Source organism: Symsagittifera roscoffensis, chromosome 1, assembly GCF_963678635.1.
Source record: "Symsagittifera roscoffensis chromosome 1, txSymRosc1.1, whole genome shotgun sequence".
NCBI lineage: Eukaryota > Metazoa > Xenacoelomorpha > Acoela > Convolutidae > Symsagittifera > Symsagittifera roscoffensis.
In genome coordinates this window covers 60768569-60779926 of record NC_087062.1, presented here as the reverse complement: position 1 = coordinate 60779926, position 11358 = coordinate 60768569, and the positions used below count along the sequence as shown (strand labels likewise).

Sequence of the window (11358 nt, the reverse complement as noted above, 5' to 3'; positions counted from 1 at the left end):
CGGCTTTTTACCCCTCGGTAAGTTTTGTCCCTATGCTTATTTTGAATTCTATTCTCTGGGCACGTTTTGTTTTTCACAATTATTTTCATTCTTTTTGGTAGATCAAGTTGTATCGCAAGTCGTGTGCAATTTGTATCTGAGTCATTGTGAATTTTTGTCAGTTTCATGTCTTATGTTTTTGCAATGTCTTGTTATATCGTTGTATCTCGTCCGATTTAAAACTGGCCTTATTAGTAGACACAACGTGTAGGCTCGTTACAGCCCCCTCTCTTAAACATTTGATTTTCATTTTTCGATATCAATTTTAGCGTTGTCATCGTGCAATCAAACTTTGTGAGATGAACAAATTAGCTTTTGTGGACACCTATAATAATACATTGTGTGCTATGATAGTACATAACCGAAATTGGGCTCATCTACCCCCACTTGATTTAAAAGTTAAATTTACAATGCTTGCACTGATATCACATTTTGTTTGCACTCGTAATATCAGTGCAAGCACCGTTAAGTTGAATTTTATATCAAGTGGGGGTAGAAAAGCCCAATTTAAGTGATGTACTATTATAGCACAGCTTTAATACCCCCAGATTGCATAGTGCACTTGGACGCGGCTAGTTTTTCAGTGCCAATAGACATGGTCACACCGCGGGAATCACCAAAGAAACTAGATTACGCTGAATCATCTCCAGATAACACCAAGGCTACTTCTACTTATGAAACCTGCGCCATTTGTCGCAAACGGTTGTTGACTTCCGAAATGTCAGAGTTTGTCCACGACCTACATGCCATGTGCAAAGAATGCTTCCTGAGCAGAATCAAAAGTTAGTTTTTCCAATTCCTCTGGCTGTTCCGAAAAAAAACATGTGGCTCTTTTATTTTTTCTCTACCCATTTCAGTCAAAATGACCCAATAAATCAAACTAAACAATGCAGTAAATTAATCTGAATAACTTTTCTGATATGAGAACTAAAAAAATTGGCATATGAACTTGTCTAAGACAACTTAATACTGTAGTCTTACCAGGAGTTCGAGTGGGAAAAGGCGGGATGGGAAAGAGCAACTTATATTATATAATTAATTGCGGGCATCACTATCTCCCTAATTTCAGTGTCAGCGAACAAATGAAGAGACTTATTTACGTCGTGTTGATTTTTTTTCGTTAATTATCGGAAAACTTTTTTCACGCTCAAATATAATTTTTATCTGTGGTTTGATTTATCATTCTTTAGTTCAAATTCATATTCATTTGCAAAAAGGGAGGCAAAATGCATTCTACATTAACTAAAGTGGGCTTTTGCGGTGTTTTACCCCCTCGTAAATTCACAAGGAAAAGTTGCCTTGAAGTTGTTCATATGGTAATTTAAACTAAGAAGCATTGTAAAACTTTCATGGTCTGGAAAAGTTGAAAAGTGAGAATGGTAAAAAGAAGGTCCTGGTCTTCTAGTTTCCATATTGAATTTTAAATTTCAGATTTCCCCTGGAATCAAAAATTACATATTGAACCAGCTTGTACACTTGCGAGCGTAGTGTAATAAAATGAATCTAATTTTTACTACCGAAATCCTAAACGAAAATGATTATACACGATTTCATTGCATCAATTTTTCTGCGTCAATGGGATCTATGGTTTGCCGTTTTTGAAGCGAACTTGGCAGAGAGGGCGTGAGACTGGTCCGAGGCGTAATGCAGCACTTAGCGCTAGTTTTATTTATGTTTTGTGGTGTTTTTGCTGCTTAGCAATTGTAATTTACTAGGATTTGTAGCTGATTTACTGGTGGCTAGTGATAGTTAACTTTCAAGGGTCCATGGCACAGCAGATGCGAGGTCTTGATAATACCACAGATGCAAGGACTTGAGAATACTAATTCCAAGGTCAGAAGCTCGAAACTGACACATAGCGAAAGTGTTTTTATTTTTCCTTACTTTTTCTCATTTCTTTTATAGAGCTGATTTTTGTCTCTTGCTATTCATCTGTGTCATGTTTCGGGTTAGTTTTATCAAAAATTTTCAGCTTTTAAAAGTTTCTTTAGTTGAGAGATCTGTAACACCATATATTTTTTTCCTTTTTCCAGTTTGAAGTTTTCTCAAATTGGGCTAATTTTATCAAAAATGCTCCTATCGTTAATTGTTCTTGAAATTGAAAGAGCCCTAATGTCGTATTTTTTGGTTTTAAAGTTTAAAAACTGATGTTTTTTGCGATCTTTATTTTTTTCCAACTGAGTGTTTGCTAACATCGGTGGTCCTGTTGTAGTTTATTACCTCGTGATAAGCCAGGATTTTGCATACGGGTTCTAGACTTTTGGCTTAAAAATTTTTCGACATGTTTCAGCTTGTTACGTGCTGGCATGCCCAATTTCATGAACATTCGAATTTAATTACCAGTTGTTTTTACGCATGCAATATTATAAATTTCGCTTAAAAGGTGTATTGGTCTTAATTTGTTACGGCATATGTCATGTTGGGTTAGTCGCCTTATATGACGGCGTTTAAGGAAAAGAATTTTGTATGCTTTTTTAAGGAATGCTTGAAAATTTTTTGAAATGAAGTTTTCTAATTACAAGTGTATTGCAACTGGGTACTTGATTTTTTTCAGTAAAAAACTTTGTTCACAGAAAATCGAAAATTAAAAATGGTAAATTGAGGCTCATTATTTCATAATGAATTCAATTTTCTTTGCTTCTCCGGCACACTTGCTCCTGAGGTAACGAGTGCGCCTGGCACGGCAAAGGTTCTGGTTTCCAATATGACAAAATTTTCCGTTTCAAAAATACGAAGGCGAATTGTTTGTCTGGTTATGTTTTCTCAACATAGTTGCCAGATCGTAGAATTGTTTTTCATGCTCTCCGCAATTTACCTTGTAGTTGCTTTTAGTGTTTTGATTTTTTCAGCTGTTTTGTAATTTACTTCTGCTGTTTTGGTTAAAAACTTTTCTGCCCAAATGATTTTGACCTTTTTTTATATATCGCACATAGTGGCCTTATTTTGCATCGTTTAATGACTGAAGAAATTGTGGGTGTGTTGAAGGTTAGGACGACTCGTTCATTTTTTTTTAGTTTTGTCTTTTTGAAGTTTTTTTTGGCTGAAACGGTTTCTGCTCAGGTGCTTTCGGCTTTTTTACCATTTGGTAAATTTTTTTCCGTTGCTTATTTCGTATTCTGTTGCCTTGGGACGTTTGTTTTTGAAAACCAGCTTGAGCCATTTTGACACGTCTACTTTTTTGGCAATTTTTTGTTTCTGACTGTATCGCAAGTGGTGCGAAGCTCTGCTTCGGCTCTGTGTTCCATTTTTTTTCCAAACATTTCGTTTTCGACTCGACGGGCTTCAATCAAAATGCTTTCGGTGTAGTTGCAGCTCGATAAACTTTTCCTATTCATTATTTAAGGCTATCGGTTTTGTTTTTTGATAAGTTTTCCTCAAATTGAAAATCCTAGAGAAAACGGGAAATTCTTGGGCATTATCTTTCGCATTATCTTGTAGCATTATCTTTCGGTTAGCTCCCATGCTTATTTTCTGTTGTATCGCAAGTAATGCGAAGCTCCGCTTCACTTCCGTTCTATTTAACGATTCCCCCCCCCCATCCCACCCCTATTGTACCTACTTAAGAATCTCCACCCCTATAAATAAATACAGTAAATTAACACTGAGCTTTCTATTGAGAATTCGGTGATATATTACAATAGGTGGTAATTTAAGTTAAAAAGCTGGAGCATTTTTGTTATACTTCGCACAGTATTTACAATTTGTTTAAAAAAAACCAAACTTTTTGGCAAAAGAAGTGTAAAATTTGAGGTTTAATAACATTTTATCTGGCAGATTAATGTATTTAAAAAACTATCTTAGCAGCAGTACAATTGATTGAAAATAAAATGGTAGTACTCAAATTTAATACATGCATTGTAGTTAAAATTACCACCGAAGTGTAATGTTTATTTTGCTTCCTCCTATATAACTACCTGTTTTTAGATTCCTGCATAAAGTTGCGAGTTCACACTGACCATGTGAGTCTCAGTTTTAAGATTTCGAAATATTTACGAAACTTTTCAGGATGTTCCTAGCATCTAAAACTAATCGCGAACATTTTAGCTCACCTTTTTCTTGCAGGCTGTACTAACTAGGCTAATGGACTTCATCATTATTTGGAAAAACCTCTGTTTTAATGGTGTAATTGTTTATTTTGGTGTTAAGAGGCAGGCGATTGTGAAACTTACTAGAACTATTTTGAAAGGTGATATGTTACAATAGGTGGTTATTTAAATTACAGTGCATGTTAAGTTTGAGAACTGTACAGCATAATATAGTAATTTCATTTTCAATCAAATGTACATGCTGCTAAGATAGTTTTTGTAAATACATTACTCTGCCGGACAAAATGTTTTTCAAAAACTCAAATTTTACTCTTCTTTTGCCAAAAAATATTGCTTTTGAAACAAATGTTAAATGCTGTTTGAAGTATAACAAAAAGCGATCCGGCTATTTATCTTGAACCTGCCACCTATTGTATATATCACCAGTTTACGTGATTTTGACAATTATTTTTGCAGTTCTAAACCTATTTCAGCTATTACTAAAACAGCAACAGGGAATTAAAAAACTGCAAAAATCCTTTGAAAGTTTTTCTTTTGATATTTGGAAAATATTTTCTTCGTATTTGAAATCATTGTGGTCAGAACATTATGTGCTAAATGAGCAACCACTAGCTCTTTTTGTTATATAGGCATTTGATGGCCCATTTTATTTTTCTCATATCCGTAGAACAAAAATCACTAGATCAGCTAGCGCGTTTGTTGTGTATTTGGTAATTTTCATTGGTTTTCCTTCCGATTGTAGTTTTAATTTTTTGATAATAAAGAAATTTCTTTCTTTTTGCGTGTTATAGAATTTTGTTTTTAGCATTTTTTGTTCGTTTTCAAATTAAGGTGCTTTTGTAGAAGTTTATGGTCCCCGTCCCAGTATAAATAAAATAAACTTAAATTAATGCAAGAAGATTAAGATAAAACCAAACTATTAAAGTTTCATCTCGGATCATGTTTTTCTGACCATGTTTGATTTCGGGTAGAGAATGATTGAAAATAAGACAAATTATTTTTTTAGTTTATGTTTTCCTAGATATACTAACCAATATGAAAACGCAGTTGTCTCCTCACAGACAGGCTGCACTCCAAAAGTTGAGTATTTAGTTATTTTCATAATGGTTATTTTCATGATGGAAAACTTTTGATGAATGATGGAAAACTTTGGCCGAATGATGGAAAACTTTTGACCAATCAGAATCGTTAGACGTTCCTATTGGCTATAAGTATTGCACAAAATCGAAGTCATTATTAACGGAAAATTTTTAACGGATCATTATTAACGGAGAGTTTTGCTGTACAATTCGTACTGGTATATAATAAGACTTGTTTTATTTTTCATTTTTAAATTTGGTTTTTTCTAATGCCTGGTTTCGATTTCGCAATTTTTGGAAATTCATATATCTGCTTTTTTTCTAATCGGTCAATATTAATTTTAATGGCCTGGATTTGTTCGCTTTCTTTGAAATTTTTGCAATTTCTTTTGGATTTTTGAGTTCTGCTTGGCTGAAAATAACTGAAAATAATATTCCAGCATTCGGTACCTCCATCATGAGGGGGTCTAGGACAGCAAGCCGAAGGGACTTCAGGCCGAAATTTAAACTTTACATACACCTCAAATCACTATTTTTTTTATCTGTAAAACGTTGCTTTAAAAATTTTAGGCAAGTTTAGACCAGAATAATCGTCATTTATGTCTAATTTATCTCTAATTTACATGTCAATAGCTTTCCTTCACTTGAAAAACTGCTGTTTTGTTTAATCCGCTTAAAGTATATTTGAAGTGGTCTGGCAGACCACACTTCAAAACCACACTTTGAATGGGACTCACTAAAAATGGCAGGAGCAGACATCTAAGCGAGTACCAAATGAGTGATACTTGTTGAAATGAGATTTAGTTTTTCTGAAATCAGTTTGAAAACTTGAAATTAATTAGGAAATGTTATATGTAGGTAACGGGGTTTAGGAAGTTAGACGATCAGAAAATAAAGAAATTTAGACAATAACTTGCGTGAAATTTGTTTGCAGACTTAAATTAAATTCTGGTTGTCCGTAAATTCTGTTTCTTTACGGTCGTCTAATTTCTTGTCGTCTAATTTCCTAGGCACCACTCGCTACCCTGTGCCCTGTCCATATCCAGGGTGTGACAGTAGCATGGATAACAGAGAAGTGGAGTACAATTTGACTAAGAAGGATTTCGAAAAACTGAAAGAGGGGCAGTTTGTCACTGTGGACTGCGCCACTCCAGGGTGCATCGGCTGCGTTTCTTCTAACATTCCAGAATTGAAAGAAATAAAATGTCCCAAGTGTGGAATAACAACTTGTATGATCTGCCGGAACCGCCACTTTGGAAGACCGTGCATGGTCCCGTCGGTACAATAGTTAGATAAAAATACGTCCGGATTTCACTCGTGTAGTGATTTTAGTTGATTTTTGTTCCGACTTTCGATACGAAAGTAACGGAATATTTGTGCTCGGGGTGGGTTTTTTTTTTCTTCAGACAAATTTCGACTTTTTAACTAGCCATTTTTGACGGAATTTTTTTATATCATTTAAAAGGTATTGTTGTCCTGAGCTTAAATTTGAAAAGATATTTCACCTGTGCTCATTTTTTGTAAAGTTATGAGGGTTTAAAGATTGCCATTTTGACCAATTTGGGACAATTAACGAGCGATATAATTCGCGCTATTAACGTGTAAGCGGAGATTTAATCCGTCCTATAAATCGTTCCAAATTGGTTGAACGAAGCTTATTTGCCATAATTGATTTGTTACAAGGAACGAAATCTCTCTTTTTGTACTTTATATTGCGTGTGGGGGGATGATTTTCATTAAAAATTTCAAATTTTAGAAAAAAAATATTTCATTTTATTTTATTTCATTTAATTTTTTAAATGTTATTACTGCTGCTCCATAAACCTTAAAAGGCAGTCGGAACATTCAGGGCTTCGCCCTGATACGAGCAGTCTTGTCAGATTTTAGTCGTTATAACAGTAGGTGGCAGATTCAAGTTAAGTATCTGAGTCGTTTCTTGTACTTCGAACAGTATTTATAATCTTTTTCAAGGCCGAATGATCTGCAAAAGAAGCGTAAAATTTGAATTATCTGTCAGAATATTGTATTTACAAAAACTATCCTAATAGCATGTACAATTGACTGAGAATTAAATGAGTATGTTATGCATTATAGTTCTCAAGTTTAACACATGCAACACTGCAAAGTTGCCACCTACTGTAATATTGCTCCTACTGGCCGCTATAGTACCCATGATATCCTTTTTGCCCTTGCGAAAGCAAGTGCCTTGTAAGTGCGTATAGCATGAACATGCTGCGCGAGGAGATGCGGACGGATACACGTTATTCTCGAGAATGGGGGATTTTCAAAAATATTTTGCTTTGCTTTAGACCTAGAATTGTTTTTAGAGCAGGGCAAGAATCTCGACTGATTCCTTAAAACTGCTCATGCAGGTGAAGAGAGATCCTACCTACCTACTGCTCCCAGGTGAATCACGATACATAAAGCAACATGTGATTACGTGCAAGACGACCGAATGCGGCGGGTGGTGTTTCTCAGATCAAAAGGAGATTGGAAATTTCGAGTGTCCAATCTGCAAAAATTACACCTGTATTTCCTGTGATATGCAACACTATCCTTTCACGTGTGAACAAGTTCAATTGGTTAGTTTGCCATCTGTTTCCCAACACGTAAATGTCCTACTTCTCAAAGACTTTTTAAGTGTGGATCAATATTAAAAAGATATTTTACCTGCAATCTTTTTTGGTAAAATATCTGTGGTTGAGTTTTTGGGGGCTTGAAGATTTCTAATTCGCCAAACTCTTGGAACAGTTTATGCTCCCTTTTAAGAATTTGTCAATGATGTAGAAAGCCTAATGCGAATAATTTATTCTTTGCGTATTATGCCGCGCTCAAAATTGTCGAAATTGAACTGAAGCAAGGTAATTCGTCATTTTAATTCCCTGTCTCAAACTATAACGCTTTCTATTTACACAGGAGAGCTAGCGATCAAAGTCTTGAATTATGAGTCGACTCTTTTTTTATTCAGAGTCGCAAATATAAAAGTGCTCAGTTTGTGGCATTTTTGATATAATTACGATCTGTAGCATTGGAAGTTTCATATTGGTGGCTAGTGTTTTTTTACACTTGCGAACTTTAGTGAGCGTTAGTGTTATACTACGAGTATTCTTTTTTTTTAACTTAAGTCGTAAATATTGGCGCAATTTTGGGGCACCTTAACGGCTTTTTTAATAGCATGTGCTTTGACATTCGAATAGAAATAAGTTAAAACAGTTGATACATTTTAAATTCATCAGATAGACCAAAAAAAAGCTATCAATCAAAAACTCGATTTCAGCATTTTTCTAGCTCAATGTATCTCGCAGTTTTTTTGAAAGGCGTAATTGATACTTAATGTGGCTTTATGCTTTCCAGATTATTATATTTCAAACAATTGCTTGCAAAATTGTGTTTTTTTTGTATTTGGTGTTACTTTTGCTGCATAACATTGGCAATTTGTTAACATATGTAGCTGCTTTATTTGTGACTAGTGTTTACCGATTGTTAATCATTGGTGGCCGAGAGGGCAGAGCGTGAGACTTCAATTCTTGAGATCGCTGGTTCGAAGCTCATACGTAGCAAAGTTAAATTATTTCGAGGCTTATTTCTATCTTTTCTTATTTCACTTTATAAAGCTGCTTTTTTTCGTGTTCTCGCTAGTGTTTATGAAGCGCAGCTTCGCCTCTATGGCAATTTCTGCTGCTCAATTGGTGGGGCTAGTGTTATCAATAATTCAAGAGCCCGTGGCACAGATGAGAGGGTGTGAGACTCCTATTCTCGAGGTCCGTGGTTCTAATCCGAAATAGCAAAAGTGCGATCTTTTGACTTTTACCCCCACCTGCAAATTTTAATAAATAAAATTAATGTTCACATTGTCCGATTGTCAAAATAGGGCCGAAACAATAATCAAATTGGTTTTTCTTGGCGCAGAAAAATTGTTGGAAACTTCTAAATTTTGTTCGAAATCACGAGCGAAATTGTTCGAATTTTATGTATCACTCTAACCAACTCTAACCATTCCGATAGTTTAATTGTGGAATCTGATTTAACGAGGTTTCTTAAGGTTAGGGTTAAAATGAGATTCAGTAAAGGAGATTCGGTTAATAGTGACAAGATTTCGACATCTTTGGCGCAGAAACAGTTCGTGAGGTATCGACTGGGTGTAAAATAGTAGCAAATGAACTCTCCTATGGTTGTGTGGGCCAATTGTTGAAACATGCATTTACGAAATCCCCCTTGATTAAAACTGTTAAATCTGTTTCGGGCTCAATGTTATTTGATAATTATTTAGTTAGTACCGGAACCAAGCGTGAGCATGGAAGAATGGAAAGAGATGCTAATAGAAAACATAAATTATACCTCCAAATTAGAAGAGGAAGTCAAGCGAATGGTGTCAACTTTTATTTGGTTGACTGAAGATGTGAAAAGAGCCAATAATGACCAGGAGATTTCGGCATTGCTAGAGCAGAGACTGTTTGTGAGGTATCGTCTGCTAGACATGACAGGAACAGATCCGATTAACTTCATGTGGTATAATTCCTACCTCGTCGTCCGAAGTTGTGTCAAGAATTCAAATAAAGTGAGGACTCTCAAGGTTCAAGCGCCGCATCCATCAAATGATGAAGATATGGACCAACATTATGAGCGTTCTTACATGGAATGTTTTCGGTGAGTTTTTATCCAACGATATATTTCTTGAAATTAGTTTCGTTGACAAGTCGGACTTTCTGAAAAATCAAATTACTCTGAAAGCACGCAACGTAGTGGTCAAAGTGTGCAGTGTTCAAAGTGTGCGCGTGAAATAAAAGACAAGGGAAGTCATGTTTGTTGTTTGTGTTTTGCTTCACATTTAGAAAAAAAACCGTGGCTCAACTTGAAACGTTTTCAGAGTGAGTATAAGTTTGTGGTATTAACTTTCTGTTAAACTTTTATCTTGTTCTTTCATTGCTGTGAATGGTAGACTATCACGGGCTTTTTTGTTACAGTAAGTAGCTACTTGAATAATTCCATTTTCTACCTAGGCTCGTATTGGAGGAAAATGTGAATGCTGAGAAGTTGTATCAAAGTTTGAATGCAGGACCAGCTCAGGTTCGAATAGTTGCTGCCTTTCACCACTGGAACATGGAGCTGGAAAACAGATTCAAATTGGAAAAACTGAATTTGCAATGTCAATATGGCGTGGACAGCGAAGAAGCGGCAGAGTCATGGCTGTATCATGGAACCACTGCTGACAATATTCACTCTATTTTTGAAGACAATTTCAAATTGGACCGAATTCGCTCTGGAGCTTTTGGATGGGGAATATATTTTGGGGAGCTACCCCAGACTGCCATGTTTTATGCCCATTCGCGAGACCAACGCCAAAAAGAAGTTCTCAACGTCGTTTTATGCAAAGTGTTAAAAGGAAAAAGCTCAGTTGATGACTTTGGCTGTTGTAAGGGATCTAGGAATGCTTTGCAGATGTTTCAATTTGGCGGAAGTTATTGGACGAGTGCAATTAGTTCACAAGACACTTTCTGTGACTCACATTATGTCCCCAAATGTAAATATGTAGTAATTTTCAATCCAGACCGTATTTTGCCGATGTACGAACTTCAAATCAAACTGAACCGGAAAGAATAGGCTCTTTTTCTTCCATTGCGTAAAAGCCGTTAGGAAAGTAGCAAGCTCTCAAAAAGATCACGCTTTTTTATTTTATCTAACAAAACGAACTCGAGTAAGCTAGTTGTCTTTTCGCATTATGGTTTTTTCTTAACTGATGTGTTTTGTTTTTACTTTTGAATACGGAGAATACATTTAATATTACTTAACAATGCTTGTGAACATTGATGTCCATTTAAAAATTTAATTTAAATTTTCATTCAAATTTCAATTTATTTGAAGGTGAAATTACGAGCCCACTCAATTTAATTGAAAATTTTTTTTTAAGTCGGGCAATTTAAATTGAAAAAAAAAAAAGAAATTAAATTGTTCCGGCGGTATTTGATTCGACGCCAAAGTACAGAGTTAACACGATAATTAATTTCAACTTTCCAAGTTCCGCGCAAAACACAAACAATCTAAATTTTCACGACTAATTTGATGAATTTTTGTAGCAAATAGATTTGCCCAAAAAATTGCTTTTGAATTCTTCTCACAAAATTGCGAAAAGTCCATAAAATTGGCAAGAAAAGCTGCTAAAAACAGACTGAAGTAAAATTTAAATTGCTAAAGAA

At 35.2% G+C, this 11358-nt stretch overlaps 1 protein-coding gene across 1 annotated transcript; it reads left to right on the top strand.

Moving 5' to 3' along the window:
- Positions 1-546: 546 nt before the first annotated feature.
- LOC134846767 (uncharacterized) lies at positions 547-10973 on the top strand. Its single transcript, XM_063864162.1, has 5 exons — positions 547-821; positions 6175-6443; positions 7492-7746; positions 9435-9811; positions 10165-10973. The coding sequence occupies exons 1-5, from the start codon at positions 554-556 to the stop codon at positions 10763-10765; spliced, it is 1770 nt and encodes a 589-aa protein (XP_063720232.1). The 5' UTR covers positions 547-553; the 3' UTR covers positions 10766-10973.
- The last annotated feature ends 385 nt before the right edge of the window (positions 10974-11358 follow it).

What these genes read in the sequence shown, in the direction of transcription:
- LOC134846767 (XM_063864162.1), top strand. Translation starts at nt 554, where the DNA reads ATGTACTATTATAGCACAGCTTTAATACCCCCAGATTGCATAGTGCAC. An exon ending in CTTCCTGAGCAGAATCAAAA is followed by an intron (nt 822 to 6,174) that starts GTTAGTTTTTCC and finishes CTAATTTCCTAG; the next exon opens with GCACCACTCGCTACCCTGTG. An exon ending in GACCGTGCATGGTCCCGTCG is followed by an intron (nt 6,444 to 7,491) that starts GTACAATAGTTA and finishes AATTGTTTTTAG; the next exon opens with AGCAGGGCAAGAATCTCGAC.